The sequence below is a fragment of the Myodes glareolus genome, chromosome 15, assembly GCF_982192425.1.
Source record: "Myodes glareolus chromosome 15, mMyoGla1.1, whole genome shotgun sequence".
NCBI classification, from domain to species: domain Eukaryota; kingdom Metazoa; phylum Chordata; class Mammalia; order Rodentia; family Cricetidae; genus Myodes; species Myodes glareolus.
This window is the reverse complement of record NC_142040.1, coordinates 53002042-53028298: the sequence shown is the minus strand read 5'-3', so window position 1 is coordinate 53028298 and position 26257 is coordinate 53002042. Positions and strand designations below refer to the sequence as shown.

The 26257-nt window shown below is 44.4% G+C and overlaps 1 protein-coding gene across 2 annotated transcripts in view; it reads left to right on the top strand.

Annotated features, from left to right (window-relative positions):
• Rai14 (retinoic acid induced 14) overlaps nt 1–26257 on the top strand; it is a 138007-nt gene that overhangs the window by 14828 nt on the left and 96922 nt on the right. For both annotated transcript variants that reach the window (XM_048429517.3, XM_048429507.3), the window contains exon 2: nt 8767–8848. In XM_048429517.3, the coding sequence (XP_048285474.3) occupies nt 8813–8848 (36 nt within the window). In that variant the 5' untranslated portion in view covers nt 8767–8812. The remainder of the gene's footprint in view (nt 1–8766; nt 8849–26257) is intronic.

Here is a 26257-nt window from a genome sequence, read left to right as displayed (position 1 = left end):
CTGGTCCACAGAGTGAGTTCCTAGATAGCCAGGACTGTTTGTTATACAGAGAAACCCTGTCTTAAAAACAAAACAGAAAGAGTCCTGCTTTGATACAGCTGCAGCTGTTGAGGAATGGGATAAGGAAATCTCAAGTTCAGTACCACGGCTCCACAGTACTGTATTCTCTGAGCCTGGCAGATGTTTAGGGCCTGAATCTTGTTCTTGGGATTTTTCTAGGGGTGTTAAGGGCCGAACTGTGTGCCCCCAACTTCATGTACTGATGTCCAAGGCTCAAGTACTTCAGAATGTGACTGCATTTAGAGATGCAGTTAACAGACGTTATTGAAGCTAAATAAAGTTACATGGTCAGGCCTCTTCCAAGAACCGTGGTGTCCTCCGAAGAGGCAGTTTAGGACATGGACACAAATGTGGACTAGACGAGAACAACAGAGAAGATAGATGGCCATCCACCAGCCCAAGGGAGGGGGCCTCAGGATGGAACCAGCCTGCCTGCACCTTCCCACCATGCTTGTAGAGCTGTGAGGACTACATTTCCCTTCAGCCACCTGTGGTCCTCTGCTGCTTTGTTATGGCGGTCCCTGCAGGGCAGCAGAAGGGGCTTTTTTCTCTCCTGGGTTCTCCAGAGGAGCCTGGCATGGCTGATCTCTGGTTCTTGCTTCTCTGCTAGGCTGTCACCTTTCCCCCGCTCCTTATGTGTTCATCTAATCTGCCCTTTTTACAGAGATTTGAGACAACGTGCTACTCGCTGTGGCTAGTTATCTGCGTGTAACACACGGGAAAGGCATCTACACACAGACACAGCCCAGCGCGCGCACTGACTGCAATGCGGAGACAGCTTCTTCATTCTTATTCTCAAAGGGTAGGGCAGCTTCTCTCACACCTTTTAGATGCTCCAGGTATGACTCAAACGTCTAATTTTTCCAGATACCATTCGAGTCTTGCTCATGAGGCCAGGTAGTCATGGTGAGAATGGCTGCATAGTTTTGTTTTTCTTTCTTTCTTTCTTTTTTTCCCAAAGAAAGATCCCTTTCTGGTCTCCACCTTCTAACCATTTACTCTGTGTGTGAAGAGGGAGTTCAAGGGTTCAAGGTCACTGCCACCATTTTTTTTTTTTTCTAAATTCTTAAATCCTTTGGAAACTTGCATTTGGCCTGGCTTCACCAGACAAAGTGACTTGCATTTTTGTGCTTCAGGTTCACATTTCACATTCATTGGTTTATAAGGTGTTTTCTCAGCTATAATGAGGACTCCAAAGAGGGTGTGGCTGAGCTGAGGGTGAAACCTCGGCCCTGTCTAGGATGGATATGTAACATTCAAGCCTTAACATTTTTGTATTCATGATATTGCTTTATAGGCAATATCAAGGTATTTTGATTAAGATATAATTATAGGAGGTTAAGCTCTGATCAAGAATTATATGACTTTTTTTTTTTTAAAAAAAGAGGAATTACTAAAGAGACCTGCTTGTTGTACCTGATCTTTCATATGATAAGACAAGAATAGAGCCTTTTTGCATTGTCTGTTCCTCGTTGATTAAAGCCCTGCACGTGGTGACTGGAGATAAGGGATGGAGAAAATGATTCACTGACTTCTTTTGGATTGAGCAGGGGAAATGCCCATGCTAAATAAGGCCAATGGTAGACTCCTGTGGAAATCCTGGAACTGGCAAATTGCCTTGCAGGGAATTACTGGGCTTGCCCACAGCTGTCTGCCTAATCAGGCTGAGAACAGTCTCTCTGTTCTGAGAACTTGTTTCCAAGGTTCTGTTTGATGATTCTCAGTCTCTGCTGAGCCTAACAATGCATTATTCAGAGTCTGCCCCTTGGCTGGACTGGCATGTGGCTGTGAAAGATGCTGGGAGATGATGGGGGAGGCAGCAAGGAAGGAGGCAGGGAGGCAGCTTGTGGAGACTTCAGAGGCCAAGGGAGCCCGAACCTTTATATTCTCAGTACTCTGATCAGTATGTGGCGAAACCTAATCATTCTGTTGCCTTCCCACAAATCCCAGCCAGGCTAACTGTTTAGTGCTGGAGATCACAGAGAATTCCGCTGAGGTGAAAGGTGAGCCTATGCAGACACCTAATTGGTATCTTTGTCCTATATGGTCATTCACATTGACCGATGGTGGTCAGGGCTGGGAATATGTAAGCAGAACGAAAACTCTTCTTTGAAAAAAAAATTTTATATTTCAAAGTTAGTGGGCAGCCTGATACAGAAAGTTTCAAATTTTCTGGAAGATGGTAACAGGGCTCCTGAACTATCTCTTGTGCTAGGATTTAGTGGTCCATGACAGGGAGGACCTTGGAGAGAATTCCGCAATGATTCCTGGTGGGAGCACTCAGCATCATGGGCCTGCACAGACGGACCCAGGCTTGGAGGGACACCATGTCCCCCTATCGCCCAGCCTAAATCCTGTGCTTAAGGCCGGCTGGAATCCTGCCGCGTTTATAAACAAATCTCTGCTTTTGGTTGTTGCCCTCAATGATTCCCAGTGAGTGCGCAGTAGTCAACACCTAATTGTAAGAGTCTTTTCCAGAGTCCTCCTCTGCTCATACCTTGCATCAGTTGTGACTCTCCTTTCCGTTACCTGCCTGTCCAAATGTCTTTACAATTCGGTGTTGTAGACTAGACCAGTCTGCTGTAGGAAAAATGAACAGGATAGGGATATTCACTGGGCCCTGACCCCCAATTTATTTTCTTTGTTTCAGAAGCAGAGGTGTAACTTCTAGGGAAGCCCCAGCTTGAGGCGGGCGGGAGGGGGGGCAAGTGAAAGCAGCTTCTCTCAGATTGGAGAGACGGTTGTGAAGGCCGTCTTTCTGGAAGAGTTGTAGTTGGCCTAGAGAGGCTGTTGGCGGAGTGGTTTAGTTCTGCCAGATTGAGAGAAGCACACGTTTGTATAGCTTGTGGTAAGAATTCATTTTTTTTTTTTTGCTGCCCCAGAAATTATTGTCTGAAAAAACAAGTATTTCGGTTTTTCCCCTTTGACACGTTTGTGGGTGTAGATTTTACGTCTAATAATGTTCTTTTTAACTTTGAAGAGGAAAATCTCAAAGCTTGTCTAGGTACATATTATTGTTGTGTTGCTACTTGGATTCGTCGAAATCATCCCCACATTCCAGGATGCAAGAGTTAGCTAGAGGACTTTACTCTCCTAATTCTGTGGTAATTCAGAGAATTTGGGTCATGTGGTGTGATCTGTCAGGTGCTGATGTATTCTTATGATTCAAACACTAAGTGTGTGTGTGTGTGTGTGTGTGTGTGTGTGTGTGTGGCCACTATCTACTTTTATGAATTAATACTCCTATTGGTCACGCATGACCAATTGCTCATGTAGAATTGGGGTATAGGAATCCCCCTGCCACATCTGCTCCCAACTCCCTTGCCCTGTGGTGTGAAAATTCAAACATAGAAGATGCTCAGAAATAGTCATAATTAACCATTTGTCCAGTGCCTAGATTCCATTCCTTTACATTGAGTGTAAAGTGTAGGTAGGGTGTCATAGAGTCCGGGGATTCTGGGGCCAGGGGGACAATGGTCCCTGGGTCACATGGGGAGTAGCATGAGCTTAAACCTACTTTGACTCCGTGATGAGGAATAATAGAGAAATAGCTAAATAAACCTCTCGGGTATAATTGCATTTTAGCGGTTCAGAACATTGCTTGTTGGCATTTTCCTATTGAAATTCCTTTCAAATCACTCCAAGGGTTTCTAACTTAGAATTTTCCTGAGTCTAAGTCTTAGAGAGGAAGTGAAGACTTTTGTTTTAATGATAGCTTGGTGGAGAACCCTGTAACACTCAGTCTTGCCCTGATGCATAGTCAAATCATGTTTAATATGTTCACAGGTTGTACAGCCATCATGACAATAAATATTAAAAACGTTTTGTCACCCCGAAGAAAACCTCGACCCACTGTACACATTTTAAATGAGCAAGTCTAATTTTTTGGTTTATGGTCACACTTCCTAGGCTAGTAGCTACCTATTTTGATTGAGGCTCTCAGTTTATCAGATAAGGGTCTGACTGAGAGCTATGGTACTATTTTTAAAGGGAAAATTAATTTAAAAACTCCTGTGTGTTTCTTATGTGTGGACACAGATATGTTCTGTGCTGTCCCGTCCCTGCTACTTAACATTATGCCCATCGTGTGATGATTAGTAACTCATGACAGGTGATAGTTGAGCAGGTAGCAATTTCAGCACAGAGGGCAAGTGTTCCTGTCTGCTTACAATGAGAAAGTCAGTTCAGTTGTTTTCCTGTAGGCATGCCATCTTCCTGCCCATGGCCAGTGCGTCATCTTTCTGTGCACAGGCTGCTGTGCAGCTCTTTAACTCCTGTGAAACACATCCAGTAAGATGTGCATCGCTAAGCCAGACAGTGGTGGTGCACACCTTTAATCCCAGCAGTCGGGAGGCAGAAGGAAGAGGTGGAGCTCTGTGAGTTCGAGGTCAGCACCTGGTCTACAAAGCAAGTTCTAGAACAGCCAGGACTGTTACACAGAGAAACCCTGTCTCCAAAACCAAAAACAAAACAGGAAGAAGAAGAAGAAGAAGAAGGAGAGGAGGAGGAGGGAGGGGGAGGGGAGGGAGAAGGAGGAGGAGGAGGAGGAGAAGAAAAGAAGAAGAAGAAGAAGAAGAAGAAGAAGAAGAAGAAGAAGAAGAAGAAGAAGAAGAAGAAGAAGAAGAAGAAGAAAAGAAGAAGAAGAAAGCAGCTGTGCATGGCTGGTCTGAAATAGCCACCTCAAGTGACTTTTCCAACGACTGCCATTAGTGTTTTGGATGTCACTTTATACAAAACAGACCATAGTTCATCCTCTGTCTTGGAATTGGGACCATAAAATCCCTGTTGAGCGGAGGAAGGCAAGTCTGTGATTTGCTCTCGCATCGTCTTTGAGAAAAGAGGATGCTGGCACAGAGAAAACTCGGTATCCACCATGGGTCAGGTGACCTTGCACTAGCCATGGCTCCCGATGTTAGCTCCTTTTACAAAGATCAGGATTAATACCTCTAATTACACTCAGTCAGGAAGCCTTGTTTCTAGGGTTACGAATCTGTTTCCAGCTCTTGCCCCTTAGCACCGGTCCCTCTCATCGTCAGTCCATACCCATGGACCACCCAGCTATCACACAGTCAAATCCTGGGCTCCGGGAAAATGCTCATTTAGTAGCTTATACCTTCCCTTGAGAACTTTTGGAATTTGTTACTTTATTTATTTAATTCTCCCCCAAGTAGTCCACATACTTCTCACTGCCAGGCTTTAAGAAAAAAAGAAAAGAAAGCCGAAGGTAAACACACACACACACACACACACACACACACACACACACACACACACACTCCCAACTCCCTTATAACCACTATGACCTCAAACAGAAAACTCTTACCCACTGTTGCCTGAGATGTTTTTCTGTGAATGAAGGAATGCTGGGTGGTTCTGCCTTGGTGGGCCACACAATTTGCGGTTTTTGTTCCAGCTGTGACTTCTCTTTTCTCCTTTTCCATTGCACTGGTTTCATCTCTTTCCTTGGCTATTTTAGGACAGTGGAAGGAATTGAATTTGAAGGATGATTTCCATGGTTTAGAAATAGTCGGTCCCGAAGCCCTAGGCCGGTGATGGTTTGGTAGTATTTGACGATCATTATTTTGCTATCATCTCTTCCAACAGTGGTCTGTTTTCACATGGAAAAAAACCAGCTCACTTTTGGTTTATCAGTGAGGCCTCTTGAACAAGTGTGTTCCTTGTTCATTGTATGCCTATTCTAGGTACTCTGTGATTTAGTCCTCAGCAATTAACAGTGCGTCATTACAGTCTGTACACTTTCCAAGGCAAGATAGAAAGGACCATGAAAGATCTCACTATATCTCAAATAAATGCCACCTGAATGCTTTATGATGACCTTGTTTTCATGCCCTTCATCCGAGGCCTCTGCTTGATGGCATCAACAAGGCTGGAACAGAGCTCATCAGAGGGTAACTTGTAGGGTGGCTTCTGGAGACTTCCATAAGATCATTGGAAGAGGGCTGAGTTGGGTCATTCACTTTCTGTGTCTACCCCACTTCTGACCTCATAAAACATGTTTAGTTCAAATAAGAATGTGGGGAACACAGGTGGTGGTGTGGGAGGTTCTTTTGTATATGTGCTTTTTTTGTTGGTTAATGAATAAAGAAGCTGCTTTTGACCAATGGCTTTACAGAACATAGCCAGGCTGGAAAAGACATATAGAAAGAGTAGGAAGAGTCAGGGAGACGCCATGTTGCTCCGCCAGAGGCAGACACTGGGGACAGAACTTTACCCAGTAAGCCACACCCACATGGTGATACTCAGACTAATGGAGATGGGTAAGTTTAGGATTTAAGAGTTAGCCAGAAAATATGCTTAAGCTATTGGCCAAGCAGTATTGCAATTGATACAGATTTCTGTGTGATTATTTTGGGAGTTTGTGCATCAAGAAATGAACAAGCAGCCTCCCCCAACAAGGTGGGGTTGAAAGATTTTTAAAAAACAAGAGCTAGGAGTGTTAAATATTTACCCACTATTCCAAGCTGGAGCAGTGCACACTTACCCACTATTCCATAGCTCTCAGCTGTAACAGTGCACACTTACCCACTATTCCATAGCTCTCAGCTATAACAGTGCACACTTACCCACTATTCCATAGCTCTCAGCTGGAGCCTTGCACACTTACCCACAATTCCATAGCTCTCAGCTGGAGCCTTGCACACTTAACCCACAATTCCATAGCTCTCAGCTGGAGCCTTGCACACTTACCCACTATTCCATAGCTCTCAGCTGGAACAGTGCACATTTACCCACAATTCCATAGCTCTCAGCTAGAGCAGTGCACACTTACCCACAATTCCATAGCTCTCAGATGGAGCAGTGCACACTTACCCACTATTCCATAGCTCTCAGCTGGAGACTTGCACACTTACCTACTATTCTATAGCTCTCAGCTGGAGCCTTGCACACTTATCCACTATTCTATACCTCTCAGTTAGAGCAGTGCACACTTACCCACTATTCCATAGCTCTCAGCTGGAGCCGTGCTGCTAGTTGGAAGCTCACCACTATTACTTCAGTGAATGAAACTGATGTTTATCGAGCACTTACCATGGTGGGAACTTCCACATGGATTATTTTGCCTTCCTGACCTAAGTGCACTTTGATTTTTTTTTTTGTCTAGGTTAATGAAAACGATAAGTTCTGTGTGTATTTTAACACAGACTTTGGATTTTTTGTTTCAATTGTGGAACTGTATAGGGTGATGAGAAATGCATGCTTCATGATGGCAGACAAGCATCTCAATTTCTCCTTGTGTGTGTAATATATAATATAACATATATATATTTAATATATATACATGTAAATATTTTTTTTTACTCTGCAAACCTTGCATCCAGTTTCTAGTGGGCAGAAATGTCGTCTGTCTCTTACGTGTAGTGATGGCTGAAGACTTCCAGCACCAACTAAGAGTTGCTGGATCTCGAAGAGGAGAAAGAACTGGGAGAGTCTTAGTATTGTTTAGAGTGGGTCCCCTGAGGGATGAGGTATTTACGAGGGTGCTATTGTTGTTCCTGGCATTTTCTACCCACTCCACTGTGCATTTAAGAGGAGCAGGGGAGGGAGGCAAACTCTGGAAAAATAAGCAAGGAATGAAAAGCATGTGCAATAGGAACTGTGTTTCCTGCCGTCTTCTGTTATTCCTGCCTTCAAGAGGAGGTAAATTGTTTCATTGCAAAATAAAGGATAAATAAAGAGATTACTTCAGGTCACGTATTAGTTTGGTGTTATTTCTATAACGAAATACCAGTGGCTGTGTAACACTATCAGGAAGGAAGGATTACTAGTTTACAGTGGAGAATCACAGCATGTTTTATTAGAGATGGCCTTGTAGCAAAGGCCAGTATAGGGAGGTCCTGTAAAAATCACAACTCATGTTGCTGGGAAGGCAGAGATTTAAGGGTCAGTTGACTCTCAACCCAAGAGACCAGCGTTCTCTCTCTTCCAAAGACCTAAAGACCTCCCACCAGGCCTTACTTCTGAGTGATTCCATCACCTCCCAAACTTCCAACCCTGGAATCCCTTGGGCAAACCCCACCCCGACCACGGCTGTCCAGATGGTTAAGGTGTGACTCACACGCGTTCTTCTTTTAATGCTTGGTAACTTAATGTTTGGAATCCATAAAGCTAAGTCCCTGAAGCAGAGACCAGCGTGGTCCTTGACAGGGATTGATGATGAAAGATTGAGTAAATGCTCATCACAAGATAACGTTTCTGCCGGACAGGAGGAACGGACTCCGGAGCTCTGTTGTAGCCTGGTGACTCCTATAAATTCTGGTCTGTGTACTTGAAATTGCTCAAACGTAAAGATTCTCACGGTTCCACGGTGAGGAACGTGTGAAGTGCTGTGCGGGTTAGCTGGCTCATTTGCTCTTCCACGATGTATACGTATTTCTAAAAACCACATTTTCTGTGGCAAGAATATGTAATCCTTATATGCCAGTTAAAATAAATGAGGACGATAAAAGCCTTTTTCCGTCTCCTAATTTATTCGTGTCGGGTCAGTTGGCGGGAGGGTGCGTATCGTGAGTGGGAGAGCGAGCGTATGGTTGTGGCTGCTTCCCAGCTGCTCACTGACAGTCATCCCAACCCAACCCTGCCTCCTCCTCATGCCCAGTGTCGTAATCCAATCAGGGAAGAAAATCTGGAGTGTTTATTTGGCCATCTACATTCATTCATTATTTTTCTTTCTCTCTCTCTGCTTAGGTGTTGACAAATCTCCTAGGACTTTGGAAGGCTGAATGGACTAAACATGAAGAGCCTGAAAGCGAAGTTTAGAAAGAGTGATGTAAGTACGCTGCGACTCACGGTCTGGCGGCCGCGCCGTGCTCCCCAGGCCTCCAGGAACAGCCCTGCTCCTGCCCTGATAAGGCGCTGGGTTAATAAACTACAGATTCCTGGAGCACTAGGCGCCAGCTCAATGTGACGTCGGTGAATGAGCACGCTTTAGGCTTGCTATTTGTGTGTGCGGCTCTCAGAATGGCCTGTAAGAAATTCCTCAAGTCTGTGTCATGTAGAGAAAGGAACAGTCAAATTAAAGAATCAGTAAAAGCTGCCAAGATTCTGATTTACAATGCCGTTTTCATAATTTTCATTTATATTTATTGTTAATTAACTTTAGGGTTTTTTTTGAGAAAAATATCTTAGTTTGTTTATTAGTCTTTTTTTTTTTTTTTTCTGAGAATCTTATTCTGTATAAATGGTGAGCCTTGAACTCATGGCCGTCCTCTGGCCTGGTTAAGTGTTCCCCTGCCACACTTGGCCAGGATGGGGTGATTAAGGAATGACATTATCAGCACTGCTCCTCTTGGTCTTTAAGAAACTCGAACTCAGTATTGTTCACTGCTGCTGCATGCCCCCCAAATTCCTGAGATTCTCTCTCCCTTGATGCCTATCATAGATTGGAAGAATTGAGTGGAGTGTCAATTCTCCCATCAGAACAAATGGCAAGGGGCTGCATAATGATATTTTCACAGATTCCTACCTCCTGAACTGCTGGGATCTGAGTCTCATAACAGACTGCATTCACGCAAAGCTATGGCGTGAGAGAAATTTGTAGACGAGCTTTAGGTGGAAGCCCAGATAAGTCACCTTCAAAGTACGCATGCTCTACTACCGTTTAAGATTACATGATTAAAGGTGAGCCTGGGTTTTTGTGCCCTGCCTTGAATTTTGTTTAGGCAGGTAGGCACAGTTCTGTGTTTTCGGTAAATGAGGCTGCGTCATATGGCTACTGCGCCACACGCATCCATACCTACCTATCTCTTAGATGGCACTGTGACATGTTGCTGTGTGCCTACTGCTCTCCTAAGAGGCCAGGCAAGATGCTTTGGGAATGACTTCTAAATTCCTTCTCATAAAAACTAATTTTAAAAACATAACAAGAAATCTTAGGAAAAGTTTACTTCCTTCTTAAGGTAAATTAACTCAGAGAATGCGAGGTGACTTGGCAAGAGCAGGTAGCTTAGCCATTTGCCCCAGAGAGCTCCAGTCATATCACTTCCTCAGATGCCCTTCCCCCAAGAAAACTTTACCCTGCTCACCCACTGGCCAGTGGTACCAAGCCTGCATCTCACCTTTGGCTTCCTTAAAGAGGAAAGGCAAGCGGTACACAGCCTTGCCCAGTTCCGGAGATACCGGTCTGTAATTTACCAAATAAGGGAACTTGGGGTGGAAATGTAGCTCAATGGTAGAGCATTTGCCCGGCATTCAGAAGGCCCGTGCTCAATTTCCAGGACTGCCAAGGGGGAAGAAATTGTTCCAAGAGAATTTGGACTGCTTCCATCTACCCACATTGAGATTATTGTAGCCAGATCTCATCATGTAGGGGGTGTGATCTCTGAACCAGGGCAGGAGGGAGATAGGCTCATATAGTACTGGTTGAAAAATTTTTAAACTGGTGGCCAGAGAGAGGGTGTTGCTGAAATCTCAGTTTTAAATAAAATTTGAAACATTTCCATGAATTAAAAAAAAAAAAAGATCACAATAATAACACGAGTAAAGGCTTCTGAGATTTGGCAGCAACAAGGTCTTGGTTTTGGCAGTGCGTTCGAAGAAGGAATGTCCGAGGAGCAGCCTTGGGGGAGGAGAGCAGAGGAAGTTGCTTGAACAGAGCCAGCCTGATCTACAGGGCTTCCCAGATTTATCCCCAGTTGTTTTCTCGGGCTCTGTCACTAGACAGGCAAAAGGAGGGAATAAAGACAGAAAAAGAAACCCCTTTCAAGACAAAGTCCCGTTTGTTAAGCAGCCGTATGGCGGCCCTGATTCTAGCAGATTTTTATACTGGATACTCCATATTCCACTAGGCAACTGATGGGAATTCTTGTCACTAATCTAACCTCATGTGGTTTTCTAATTAAGCAGCTTTTTCAGATTAAGGAACTGAAGCCTAGAGAGAGGCAGCAACTTCTATTGATTCCTGACGCTCTAAGTTGTAGAAACAGTGTTTTGCAGCCAAGTATTGGAAAGTCCAGCTTTCCTGAATGTAGGAGCTTGCGATGGAGACTGCGGTTTGTGAACCGGTGGGATCCAGGACGCAACTTTAAACTTGGATCGAGGTTCATGGCCTTGGACAGCTCCCTTACTCTTCTGATTTTAGGTCTTCATCCAAAAAGTTCAGTGTGCTGTTGGGGGCCAGGCACATGTCTCAGGGTCTGATGTTTAGAAGACAAATAGTTGGCCAGTACGTCTTCATTCTGCTAAGAAACTTAAAGATTTTAAAATTTAGAGATCTTATCATTTATGGGTTACAGAGAACCTTGAGAGCTGGGAGTGAGTTGACCTGGGAGGCTTGCTTTTTAAGGGCATGCCTTTCCTTTTGAGGTGTTTGGTAGATGTCTGTATGTATTACTAGTTACACAGTCAGAAGGTGATGGGTTTACAAGTGATGTTCAATTAAATGAGCCAAACTATAATCTTTACTGAAGTGCATGGTGTGTCTTGAGTGTTCCAAGCTATGAACCATCCTCGTGAAGCGGGTGGTATCTCCTGAGTGTCCTGAGCCATCAGCCAGCCCGTGTTTCTGGGTGTCTTTGTGCCAGAAAGAAAGGGAAGAAAGAGTTCTTTGTGTTTCTAAGGGTAGGCAGCCAAGGATGGCAGATCAAATTCATGATTACGTAAAGAGGAGACAGGTGACCCACTGGTGTGATCACGTTTCAGCCAGGTAGCTTTGTGGCCATTGAGAAGAAAATTCAGGAGTAAGCAATAAGGATGAGAGCGGCTGCAAGGAGTTGCTCATGGGTGGCCTTCAAGTCACTCTGCTACCCGGAGACCATTGTGGAGATACAGATTCAGTCTGGGGTGTGCTTTCTGGAAGACTCCTCCGCTTGACTTCCTGGGGGCAAGCTTACATGTATGTCATGGGGGATTCAGAGTGATGCTGTGGGCCATGGTTAAACATACCCCTAAATATATTTGGGACCCACAATTATTCCACAGGGGCTAGAGAGGTGCTTCCATAGAGGATGACTGTCTTCGTTAGGGTTTCTGTTGCTGTGAAGAGACACCATGACCACAGCAACTCTTATAAAGGGAAATATTTCATTGAGGGAGCTTGCTTACAGTTTCAGAGGTTCAGTTCATTATCGACATGGTGGGGAGCATGGTGGCATGCAGGCAGACATGGTGCTGGAGGAGTAGCTGAGAGTCCTCCATCTTACAGGCAGCAGGAAGTCAACTGAGACTCTGGGAGTTATCCTGAGCATAGGAAACCTCAAAGCCCGCCCCCACAGTGACACACTTCCTCCAACAAGGTCATACCCACTCCCACAAAGCCATACCTCCTAAAAGTGCCACTCCCTGAGATGGGGGCCAGTTACATTCAAACTACCATGATGCCATTTTTTTTTTTTTTGAGTTTCCTTTAAAAACTTGATTTGCGGCATCCTTATAGTTGAGTTAGGCACAGATAGGAAAACATAAAAGAAATGCAGAATGTGGCAGGGCAGGGTTGTCTAACAATCTGACCAACATATGGGAAGTGAAGGCAGGAGAATTGGGAGTTCAAGGCTAGCCTTGACCATGCAGTGAACCTGTCACTCTACTCCTCCTCCTCACCCTAAGAAATTGATAAACCAGAGTATGAGGGGCGAAGTCATCATGTGCCTCAGACACTCAAGACAAAACACAAATAGAACATGGATACTAAATGGACCTTTAAGGTGAGCCCAGCTGTGCCCAGAAACCAAAGCCAGATGTGGGGACTAGCAGACTGTGAAGCCTGGTGAGGGATTGGTGTGTCGGGGGAAGGATGACGCTGGGTGGTGGGAGAGCAAAGACTTAGCACGTCGAATCTCAACATTTGTCCTTGGCCGTGTAAAACAGTAAGACTTGGTGAATTCAGACCAGGGCCTCAGTTTGGGGCGTGGCTGTGAGAATTTTAGCAAGAACAGCCTGAAGTATGCATTCTATTTCCCAGATGCAGAGGCTGATGCTGACGCTTACGAAACAAGTTAAGCCCCAATCTTCGTTCTTTATCTCCTTTCTGACTATATACGCCTACATCCTTTATCTTCTAGTTCCATATGGCTCCTTTACCTCTTGAAATATTTGCAGCAGCTAGCATGTCGTTCCATGTGGAAAAGTCAGCTGTCATCATGAGAAATGAGGCCAGAAAGGTTGCAAGCTAAACCAATGCAAGCTAAAACACTCTGACTTTTGGGATTTCCTTGCAAATGACAGTTCTTAGTGCCCGAGTGAAATGGGTGGACGTTTGAGGGATGGGAAATGGGAGTGAAAGGTCTTTGCATCAAACCTTGAGAAGTGCCATTCCAGTGTGGCGGAGGGAGTCAGAGTTTACTTTGTGGGTGTGTGTTTGCTTTGATGAAAGATTTATTCCCAGTTGTGTGTTCCATTATAATAAGGAAGAAGCAGACCTAGCGTGGAGAAAATCAGAGCAGCCCCATTAAAGTGACTGCGTTCAGGAAAGACTAAATTGATGGTATACCATGATGGAGCAGCTCCTGTCAGCTGCAGTCTTAAGCCAAGGAAATGCTCACACCCCCTGAATCTTGAGGAACCAGACACATCCTGCTCAGTCAGGTTCTGAATCTGTTGCCTGTTGAGATTTATACTTCTCATGAAGGTCGAGAACCGTTGTTGCTGCCAAGGTATTTTTTTCTTTTCCCAAGGAATTTTTAGTCATTTGTCGTAAGTTCTTACAGATGCCTGAGTCACTGCACGCACACACACACACACACACACACACACACACACACACACACACACGGACTATTTAAAATCGTGGTCTCTCTGTAGACATACTAGCCTTGACCAGTTTCAAGCTAAGCTCTTTTGCAGAGACATGCCTTAGTAATGTATGAGAGATAACCAGCCCCATTGGGTGGAGACAGGAGACTCAGTAAAGACCGACTGGGAGAGAACTTTGGTAAGGTTGTTGTCGGACTGCATACTTTCCAGGTCTTGTCAGACCTTTTGAAACAGAGAATCTTCTTGCTGCCTAATCTCTCGCACCTTGTGTTAATTGGCCAAGTGCCATAACAAGGTGCTACAAGCTGGGTGGCCTAAACAACAGGAATTTATTGTCTGTTGGGTCTGGAGGCTGGAACTGTGGAAGGACTGGTGTGGCGAAGGCTGTATGGGAGAGCCTCTTGTGTGGCGCTCCTGGACTCCAGGCGTATACCAGGAACCTTTGGCTTGTGGGCGTATTATCTCAATTTTAGGTTTCATCTTTGACATTCTGGCTGTGTGCGTGTATGTGTCCACATTCCTAGTTATGATAAGGACACTAATTACATTGGATTAGAGCCCGCTCTCTTGACCTCATTTTAAAGTAGATTATTATGTAGGCTTTTTTTCTTTAATGTAAAAGTTACTTCTTAATCTAAGTAAGGTAACATTCTGATGTGGAAGCTTTAGGACTTCAACATAAATATTCTGGCCATGACATAATTCATCCTATAATACATTTCTATTCTAGAATAGGTTTTAAAGCTCTCACTTCTGATTTTTTTTGGGGGGGGGTGTTGGTTTTTTGTTTGTTTGTTTGTTTGTTTGTTTGTTTGTTTTGTTTTTAGAGACAGAATTTCTATGTGTATCCCTGACTGTTCTAGAACTTGCTCTGTAGACCAGGCTTGGTCTTGAACTCAGACATCTACCTGCCACTGTCTCCCAAATGCCGGGATTAAAGGTGTTCGACACCACCACCCAGCAGTTCCCACCTCTTTCTGCTGAGTCCACACAATTAGAGACCTTATGCTTCTTCATCTTGGGGGTGATTTTCAGTGTCCTCAAAATGAAGTAGGAGCATGACAGTATTGAAGTGAGTGTTCTAACCTGATGCATAGAAATCAGAGGAAACATTTCTGTCTTTTTTAAAGATTTATTTGTGTGGGTGGGGGGGTGCACTTGCACTCCCCCCCCGCCACCGTGTTTGTGGTATCATAGGCTAGAAAAGAGAGTTGAATCCCCTTGGACTGGAGTTGCAGGTAGTTGGAAGCTGCCTGATGTCGGTGCTGGGAATTGAACTTGGGTCCTCTGGGACAGCAGGGAGCACTCTCAACCTCTGAATCCCCACATTTAAAAAATTTTATCTACTCTCTTACCTCCCCCCATGTATGTGTATATTGTACATCTATTTATGTACGTGTGTGCAGGTGCCTGTTAGTACACACATGGAGACCAGAGGCCAAAGGCTTTAAGCGTTCGTACCTTATTCTTTCTTCCTTCCTTCCTTCCTTCCTTCCTTCCTTCCTTCCTTCCTTCCTTCCTTCCTTTCTTTCTTTCTTTCTTTTTATTTTTTGTGGCAGGGTCCCTCACTGAACCCAGAGCTTGCCAATTTGATGAGGTTGATTGACTAGCACACTCCCAGGATCCTCCCGTGCTCGCCACCTTCTCTAGGACTGGGGTTACACATGTGTACCACTGTGCCGGACTTTTAAGCAGTGCTATTGACCCAGACTCGGTTCCTCACAGTTGTGCTGCCAGCCCTTACCCCGCGAGGCCATCACCCCGTCAGAGAGTGCAGACTTCCCAATTGTTCCTGTACTAACGACGACAGTGAGGAGCCTGCTCACGGCCAGGGACAGGGACTGTGCCGAGTCCTTTGCAGACTGCTTGTTATTTTATGTTCAGACTCTGTCAGGGCTAGGCCGTCTAATGCTGGCATTTTACAGAGGAACTAAGACTGAAAGTCGCTTTTATTGTGTGGGTCTCATGGTGGATAAATGTCAGACCGGGAACTGGGTTTTACTTACAAAGTAGTTTCCACTGCGCGCTCAGGACATCAGCGCTTGTAAATCTGGAATCTCTAGATGATCCCGAAATAAAGTCTTTCCTGCCCTAAGCTGAAATAAGCCTGCACAGAGGGCTAGGGTAGTGCACTTGCCTAATATATACAAGTCCTGGTTCAATTCCTAGCAATGCCCCTTCCTCCAAAGAAAAAAATATGCGTAGTGATTTTGTACAATGGCTTTATTTATTTATTTTTCATTTTTCGAGACAGAGTTTCTCTGTTGCTTTGGATCCTATCCTGGAACTGCTCTTATAGACCAGGCTGGTCTTGAACTCACAGAGAGCCACCTGCCTCTGCCTCCCAAGTGCTGAGATTAAAGGTGTGCACCACCACCGCCCAGCTGTACAATGGTTTTTTATTATCCTACTTGTACACAGTAGTCAAGCCCACCATTGTCAGTGTCCTTTCTTCCCCCATGGAAGGGAGAGGTTTTGGAAAATTCTGGGTGGTTTGCTTGCCGAGGGTCACATCTACCTCAGATCAGTGTTGAAGGGGAGGCCAGACCCTGCTTCTGCTATTTCCTGGAGCCAGAGAGGATTCTCTGTGTGGCACTCCACGGCTGACAAACTGAATCACAGCTTCTTCCCTTACCCCAAACTGATTCTTCGGTAAACCTGATACCTTCCAGCTGGAGACCAAGTGCCATGCAGACCCTGACCCCTAAACTTGGGAAACACCTGACAGTCCACTGAGCAAATGAGTCACTGGGTCATTGTCTCTTATCTCTCTATCACGAGTGAATTACACGATCATTTTCAAGGAGGGCCATTGTCGGCCTACATCTCTCCTGGCTTGACAAACTCATTGTGTGATTTCTCCTTGGTGATGAGACACCAAGAACTGTTTCTGAATCATACTGTGGAGGTTCTGAGTGCAGTGTCTGCACAAAGATCTTTGCTGTATAAAGGTGGACAGATTCGTTTCTATGACGGCGGGAGAGCATTAGCCAAATGTTCAGCGCTGTCTTTGAGAACCGATGGCCGGGGTTTGATTTCTGCTTGCACTCCCACCTCCATGGCAAGGAGGAAGGGCCTTGTGTCTGACTCACAGGATATGTTAGTTTCCATTGCTGCTGAGAACGCATTGCCTGTTTTGGGAATCGCTGCCTGAAAATGCTTTTATTTTGCTTTCTCTTCTTAGGAGCCCACTGAGCTGATTTCTCCAGCTCTTCCCTGGGCTACCCAGGGGGCTGCTCTGCTTGGAGGTGTACAGAGAGAGAGCAAGAAAAAGGCCAAGGACCTGCACACTCTCCTTGGTTATCTTTCCTTTGAAATGTGTTTTCCAGTGCTCATTTTTTTGGGGGGGGAACATTTATACTCAGCCTTTGTTTGCGGCATGAGTTAAATGCCACCTCATGAAACCATCCTTTTATGACCAGGAAGCTGCAAGGTTCTTCTGGAAACCACTGGATGTATTAATGATGGCATAATGAGCTAAAATGCCAAAATACAGTGGCTCTGTTTTCCTCTGAAGTGAAATTGTCAAGCATCCAGAAGCTCTGCAGCACAGTTCCCTGCATGGATTGCACCAGGCCCCAAGCTATACTGCCCTTTTGTTTCCTGGGCCCTAAGCTATACTGCCTCTCTGTTGCCTCTAGGGCTGCCCTGTGCCTGGCAGTAGCCAGAGCCACTTGTGTCTACTGAGCATTTGAGATGGTACTGATTTAAGTTGAGATGAACTAAAAGCATAGAGCATGTAGCAGATTTTCAGAGACATTGAATGCTGCCCCACCAAAATATGTTAAGTATTTTTAAGGCGTCTTGTGTCATTTTAAAATAGTTGCTCAGCAGAGTGCTGATGGTCTAGACTGCTGGATTTTATGAACCAGTGAGCTCTAGGTCACCTGCTTCTGTTTACGTATTTTAACGTGACTATCACAAGTTTGTTTATTTATTTGTTTGTTTGTATATTATTTATTTATTTATTGTATATGTGTATGTGTGTGTGTGTGTGTGTGAGAGAGAGAGAGAGAGAGAGAGAGAGAGAGAGAGAGAGAGAGAGAGAGGAGAGAAGAGAAAGGGGAAGGCGCAGAGATAGATGAGAGTGCACATAGTTAGACCCATGTCATGCTATGTGTGTAGACTCTCTCGCTGTTCCTGATGCTGTGCTGAATACTCCAGGCTAACTGGCTAGCATTAGGCCATTCCCCTGTCCCTGCTTTCCGGTTTTGCCCTAGGAGTGCGGGGACTGCAGCTGTATACCACTGCATCTGGCTTTTTGTGTTAGTTTCTGCGATGCAACTTGAATCTTCAGGCTTTGTGTCGCTAGTGGTTTTTGACACCAAACCATCGCCCTGACCCCAGAGCCTTTTTAAAATGGTGTAAGTCATCCATTGGAAGACTTCCAACTTCCATGTTGGATAGTACTGTTCTGGGCTTGCTGGCTATTGTCTTGCATTAGTCAACATTTAAGTTTTCAAGAAAGTGAAGGATAATATTTTCCTTTTGAAAAGATATGCCCGAGGGGGTACAAGGCATTGCCCTCTTGTGAAAGTTAAGGGGAGGCAGGTGATCATATTCTCTGCCATCCACGAGACCAGCTAAACCTCAAGGAGCAAAGGAGAATGGATATTAGAGACAATTAGCATCTCCATAGGCAATTTCCACACTCTCATTTGAAACTTGGATATTAAAGGTGTTCCGGAATGTTCTCAATCTTTAGTGACTTAAGTTTTGAGTGGTTTTGCAACTCAGACATAGCTGTGGTTGCTACTTGCCTAATGGTGTTGTGCTCATGGAAGCCTATTGTAGCAGGCTGTTTCCCATGCAGGTGAATGCCTTCCCAAGCTAGGAATGGAAACTTTTCATGGATGTTATCAGCTGGAGACACTGGGTTTCCAGTCAAGATTTTCCTTCAGGGCTAGTCATCTCATGCTTTAATTGAGCTGAGAAGGTATAGGTCTGCTTAAGTAATATTTACGGTTCTGGTTTTGAGGTTTCTTATACAGATGAGAAATACCATAATCTGAACTTATATCTCCATTGACAAAACGGGAGTTATGTTGTCTTCCAATTGCATATTATAAACTTTACATTATAGCTGTACATGATCATGAGTCCATGTATTCTGTCAATGTTCTATTGCCGTGAAGAGGCATGATGACCACAGCAACTCTTACAAAGGAAAACATCTAATTGGGGCTGGGTGATGGGTTCAGGAGTTTAGTTCATTATTATAGAGGGAAACATGGAGGCTCACAGGCAGACATGGTGCTGGAGAAGAAGCTGAGAAGTCTACATCTGGGTCAGCAGGCCACAGAGAGTGACACACTGGGCCTACCTTGAGCTTCTGAAACTTCAAAGCCCACCCCCAAGGAACACCCTTCCTCCAACAAGGCCATCCCTCCTAAAGGCATTCCTGGAGCATTTAAATATATACTTATGGTGACCATTCTTATTCAAACCACTACAGCACATAATTTACGAAATTGTGAAATCTGAGTGTTTTTAATTAGGCCAGCTAGTTCCATCTGAACCTAGGTGACAGCTTAAGTCTCACATTGTGACCCAGCATTCTGAGCAGGACTCTAGATTGGTTTCAGAATAGCAATAAAAATAATCTTCACTTCCTAGACTTGTTTTGCTTTTGGCACATGCTGAGGTTTAATTAGCTGTTCTGGTAGTCACATGGCCCTCTTCATTCAAACTGGTGTTAGAATTAATTCCCCCCACCCCCACCAGAGATTCTTGCTGCTTCTTTTTGTATATTTGTGCAGTAAAACATTTGAACTCAAAACCAAGACATTATATTTATCCCATTTGAGTTTTACTGTAGTAATTACACTTGTTGAATTTGGTTTTACATTTGAGGAACTTCACTTGTGTAGCTTTGGCATCATTTTAAATTTTCGTTCTTATTATAACATTGGCATTGAGTCATCCACAGTCTTTGTAGATTTGCTCATCTAATTTAAATCTAAGCCATAAAAGTTGTTGAGCAGCTGAAAGCTCAGTGTGTGTTTGTGTGTGTGTGTGTGTGTGTGTGTGTGTGTGTGTGCGCACGCGCTAGGTAAAATCTTTGCTACTGAGCCACATCTCCAGCCCCTGACATCATTTATCCTCCGTACTCTTTGGAGTCTGGTTACTCAACTTGTCCCCTTGCTTTCTCTCTATGTCCCTTTCATCCTCTGGTATCTATATGATATCAGTAATTTCCATAATTGCTCTGACCTTTAATTTTTCTCATCCTTAATTCAGGTGAGACCTGTATCTCTTTTAAAACAATATGAAGATTAGGATGAAACCTGACATATAGAAAATTCAAAGTAAATCGTAGCTCCTGTACCTAACACAATGCTCGGTTTTTGTAGTTTCTCTATAGTCAGTAAGGGATGGATGGTCTAAAGATGTTTACTGTCTAGCTGAGGTCATACGTGACTTTTGCCATTTGAGATGAGCTCTGGTGTGTGGACAGCCAGCAATACAGGAGTTTAGGGAAAGAAAGCTTCATGGGAAAGAGAGCTGAACCTGCAGCTGGACCAATTTGATTGGGCAGGTTACGATTAATAGAGGAATCCAGTAATGATGCGGTCCGGATGCCAGAAGCGGAAGCAGAGTGAGGAGATTTAACTGAAGAGTGAGGCCTGCATGGGCAGCTAATAGGAAATGAAGTTGCAATCTTTGATGGGTGGCTCCGAGCAGCAGCGTTGAAAGCCCAGGGCGGGGTGCGTTGAAGAATGAGGTTTTGACATGATTATATTCTGGCAGTAGAATGATTGGGGGTTTTGAGAAGCTGTAACCAGAGAAAGGGGCCAGGCCTAGGGCCAAGGCTAGGGTGGTGGCTGCTGCTGGAAAGGAAAGGCTGGGATTTGAGTGGGCGTGGAGTGAAGAGCAGGGAGGGAGCCAGATTCCGCCTGATACCGCGAAGGAAGGTCCCTTGGTGTGACCACACCCTGCCAGCCCGGACTGAGTGCCCCTCATCACCTGAGAAATCTAGTGTGGGATTCTTTTGGCCCTGCCTGTCACTCGGCAGTTTGGTGGGGCACACATTAGGAAAGAGCAGCTGAAGCTGACACTATTCCACCTGAATGAGGAACGATTTAAGAGCACAGGGCACCTTCCTGCCAAGTGTTAATCAAGCAATTTCACTTTCAATTTGTTGACTCCTCTGTATTCCAGAAGATCTCCCCTTGTCAGAGACTGCTCTGTAGAGAACCGGTGTGTTAACTGATGGTACTGGTGTAACCAACTCTCCAGAGTGGCTTCAACCTGGGGGAGATTTACCACATCTCAGAGTCCCTCTGTAGGGGACTGAATTGACATTCTCAGGCCTGTGGGGGAGAATCTCAGCTTGTTGCTCCAGTTTCTGGCAGTTTGTCGCTGCTCAGTTATTCACCTCCATTCCCAAATGTGCACACTGTGCACCTGTCTGTGCCCAAATCTCCCCTTCCGTAGGAAGTACACTGTGCCGGCCCACCTTGTGAATAATGGATTTCTTCTTTTCAGGGAGAGGGCTTCAGTGAGTGAATTCAACTCTGTTAGGAATTTATCCCACAAATAAACAAAGCGCCAAAGTCAAGTAGGAATTAGGATTTGTCCCTGGGGGCTCGGCTGCAGGAGTCCCATCAAGCAAAGCTGTGGCCGCGCACGCCCGCCCCTGTCTGCTGTCAGGAGGTGTACAGACTACAGTGATTCCAGCCAACAGAGAGAAGGCCTGGAATTGAATTTCAAATTCCTCATTTCTGCTGCCAGTGGCAACTGAAAGTTGATAATCTTGGGTAAACTTTAACCAAAACATGCTTCAAGGAGGCCTACAGGGCCAGCCCAGGATTATCAGTCTATAAGGCTAGGTTGCCCGAGATAAGGGTGGGGCGGGGAATATGGAAATCAAAGTGGTTCGACCTGTTTGGGGAGGAGTGGAGCAAAAAGAGGGCCTGAGAGCGCAGTGGGACCTGAGGCTTAGGAGTGTGGGGTAGCTTTCTGGTTGTAACATAACAAGGGGTATGATTTCACCCTCTCAGGTGGTAGTCCTGGTTTGGGGGTCTTGGGGGAATGTCTGTATGCTGGGACGTGGGTTGTATTTTGAGCCCTGGATGTAGTATTAAGTAAGACCCGCCCTCATGGGAGTCACAGGGGTCTATCACTGTGGATTCCTGCTTCATGTATGTTTAGAAAGCTAACCAAGCCCTTCCAGCTTGGCAGGCAGGTGGGTTGAAGTGGTAAGCGGTAGTCTGGGGTTTGTGGGATTTTCATCCCAGAAGTTCAAGCAGCGTCACTGTGTTGGATGATGTAATGACCAGTGTAGACTGAGGTTATGACAGTTCACGAATGCCGGGTTCTCTGGGTGTTGACGTTTCTTGTTAAAAAGAAAACCCACATAGTATTCTCATGTAACCCGTTGAATCCTCTTTTATATATTACATTGTTCCCGGGTTTCGTAAAATACCTAACAGTGCAAATGCCAGGCAAGCTGTTGTTCTGAATTGCTTAGTAATTAAACCAAGAACACACACACATAAACACATCTATATATTTTCCATATAGACACTATTCCTAAATGTGTTCAATTGAATCTGTGGATCTAGAATGCAAGAATAGAAAGGGCTGACTATTTTATCGTTATTATTATTTGTTCAAGTGATTGGAGACCCTCAATACATTGGTTATCAACTTAGACCTCATATATACAAACTAGGTAGCCAGTTTCCTAGAGGCAGAGAATCACCTACATTTGGAGACCTGGGGTATATTGTCTGGCATTTTTGTCTTACTGGCCATAAAAAACAAAACAAAACAAAAAACCCATCTGTCATTAATCCAAAACCCTGCTTAATTGCTAGAAACTCATTGAACAGTGCTCAGGTTCTGGTTTGGACTGCGCAATTGTCTAATTATCTTGAATCCCATCTAAAAATTGAAGAAATATTTATGTGCATGAATGTTTTGCATGCATGTATGTCTGTTCACCATGTGCATGCCTGGTGCCCGAGAAGGTCAGAAGAGGGCTTTGGATCTCTGGTACTGGAATTACAAATGGTTGCGAGCCACCATATGGGTACTAGGAACCAAACCTGGGTCTTCTGCAAGAGCAGCAAGTGCTCTTAACTACTGAGCCAACCTTCCAGCCCCTTCAACTCCGTTTATTCAGCTCTTCTACTTGTGAGTTGTTCAGCCACAGTTTGTCAGAAGATTCTGGATCACTTGTTCCTAGTGAGGGAAGAGAGTCTCTAGGGTGGTCAGTTAAGCATGGAAGACAGATGCAGACTTCAGTTAACGGGGCATGTGTGTCTCCTGAAAGTTCTGCCTTTTCGGGCTTCCATCTTCCATAACCTTGTGTTTTCAAATACACTGTTGGCTTGGCCACCCTGTTAACCAAATTCTGGAAAAAATGGAGAGCTTGTTTTTGTTTATTTATTGTGCTGAAGAATTAAGAGTGACCCAGATATGCGAAGAGTAGGCAGATTGCTACAATCCTGGAGAACAATGTTCTAGTCATTCTAAGCAAGCTTACAAAATGCAACAGCCAGGAAAGTACATATGAAGTGGAGAGAATTTGAATGACAAGGTTGCCCATTATATAATGACAACATGCATGAAATACATGTGGTACTTGCTACTTTTTGTTCATAGAGAAATCTGTAGAAATAAGGACGATCCCAACCATTTCTACGGGAGAGTCACCATGGTGATACTTTTAAATACATAAAAAAATCGAAGGTACTAGAGTATTTGAAGTGAAAAATAGGCCAAGTATGTTTTGGCTCTGCATGTTACAGTCATTTAAAATGTTGCTGAAATCTGCAAAACTGTGCCATGTGCTATTACTGAAAATAAAGACAGGTTTTAAATGTGTTGCGATGGCTGGAAAAATACTATCTTTTTCTTCTTAGAAAACATACACACACACACACATATACATAAATACATACATACATACTTGCAATATATTCAAGGGCAGATCTAGGGTTTGTGAAGATTCAGGTTGCTTTAAGATATGTTTGTTTGAGGCCTTTTTTCACCCGTTACAGGCCTTGGCTGTGAGGCCTGTAGCTCAAGACTTGGTAGTCTCATGGGAAGTCAGCCCAGGAGAGTCAGCTGTCTGTCACCTCTGCACATTGAAGCAGTTAGTCTCTGAGTACCCTAGGCAAGCCTAGTAAGTTGTGCTGATGTCACGGTGGGTGTTTTCTTGTTTTAGTCAAGCGCATCTGTCCCCAAGGGTGATGACTGGACCATCAGCACAGCTGGGGAATTTGTTGGCAGTGCAAATTCCTGATCTCTAACTCATATTTACCTAATGGAAATTTGGGAGGGCGCCTAGTTAATGCTCTGTGTTTCAGCCCTGACCCCTGGGTGATTTAGAAGCAATTGAAGCTTGGGGTTTTTACCTGGCCCAGTACTTGCTAATTGTTATATTTCCTACCTACCAAGAAAGCTTTTCAAACGACTGCTTACTAAGCCCCACCCACTAACGATACTACATCTACCAAGACTGATCAGTCACCCGGACTAGAGAATTGACTGATTATGAGTCTTTTGGGGAGAAAAGGGGTATATGGGCAGGTGTGGTGATGAGCACCTCCACTGATGTCTTTCTTGAAACTCCTTTTCCTAAACTCAGCCAGGAAGTAAACAGTAACTTCCTCTTTGAACGGTTGTCCATTGTTTTATGGACAGAACCAAAAGAAGTATTATCCAAGAGTTGGTTCAGTTGGTCACTTAAGTTCAAGCTCTGTACCCTCACTAGCTTGAGCCTCTGGTTTTTCACAGGAAGACTGGGCTTGAAAAAGAAAGACCCTCTGGTGGGTTGGGGAGTTGGCTCAGTGTAACATCTTTCCATGCAAGCATGAGATTCTGAGTTTGGATTCCCATCATCCACATAAGAGTTGGATGTGGCAACTCACATCTGTAACCGTGGCACTGGAAGGGGCAGAGAGGAGCAGAGCTGGAGAACTCACTCACCAGGCAATGTAGCTCAATTGTTGAGCTCCAGGCTCAGAGTCCTTGTCTTGAGAAGCAAGGTGGACCATCCCTCGGGGAATGCAAATTAAAACTACTTTGAGGTATCTCTTCACTCAGTCGAAGATGGACAACAGCAAATGCTGATGAAGATGTGGGGAAAGAGAAATCCTTGTTGTTATTGGTGGAGGTGCGAGCTAGTACAACTAGGATAGAAATCAGTATGGACGTTTCTCAAGTGACTACAAATCATATCATCCAACTCTGCCACTCCTGGGAGAGACTCAGAGGACTCCTTGTACCACGGAGATGCTTGTACATCTATACACATTGCTGCTGTAGTCACAAATTTCCTAGATGTCGTCAACAGATGACATCTGAATAATGAAAATATTATGCTTGTACACATTGGAATTTTATTCTGATAAACTAAAATTTGATAGGAAAGTGGATAGATCTGGAAAATATAATGTTAAATGGGATGAATCAAACACAGAAAGACAAGATCAACATTTTCTCTTTCTTATGTGGATTGCACCCTACAGTGTGTGTGTGTGTGTGTGTGTGTGTGTGTGTGTGTGTATCTGCACATACATGTGTGTAAGCGTGGGTAAAACTTTAAAAACTAAAAAGGAAATCAAGAAAGGGTAAAAGTAGATGATGGGGAAGGACAAGGGGTGGGCGAAAGGACACAAAGGTTATGAAAAAGAAAGGGATTAGAGGAAGGTTACAAGTGGAGATGGAGGTTTGGGGATGGAGACACAAGGAAAGGAGGGCTACTAAAGCACTTTGGTTAAAAAAAGTCACAATAATACTTCATATGCTAATTAGAAAGAGAAAAAGGCAGAGAGTGATTGAGGTTGACCTCTGCCCGCCCCACCCAAAGAGGCAGATGGACTTGAACATAGAGATGCATGCAGAATGCATTCAGGACCCACCTCTGAGGGAAACTAAAGATTAACTAACACAGAAATGCAGAAGATATTATTCTTTCTTTTTCCCATTTTTAAATACTTTTACATTCAAAGTCCCAGAAATTTAATTTTTGTTTGTTTTGGGGTGGAACCCAAAGACTGAACCCAGAACTGTTCATGCTAAGCAAGTGCTCTGCTATGGACTTACAGCTTCAGCCCCTAACTATATTGTTTTACATTTAAAACATTTTTAAATTATGTGTATGAGTGTTTTGTCTGTGGGTTTGTGTGTGTGTGAGGACAGTGCTCATGACTGGAGGCATCAGATCCCTAGCCGGTAGAACAAGCTGCCTGAGCTGCCCAGTGTGTGTGCTGAGAACTGAACCCGTGTCCTCTGCAAGAGTAGAATGTGCTCTTAGTGCTGAGCCAGCTCTCCAGTCCCCGGTTTTGTTTTTCTGTAAGCAATATTTCCCTTATCTCCATATTTCATAAGCTGAACTCCAAAGCATACTTTGAGAATCAAAGGCTTGTTCTCCTTACCATGGGGGCAGCTTCAGTTACAATGAAGACTTTTATAATCCATGAAGAAGCAGCATTGAGTTATCCTTGTGTTGGGCTGGAGAGATGGCTCAGCCGTT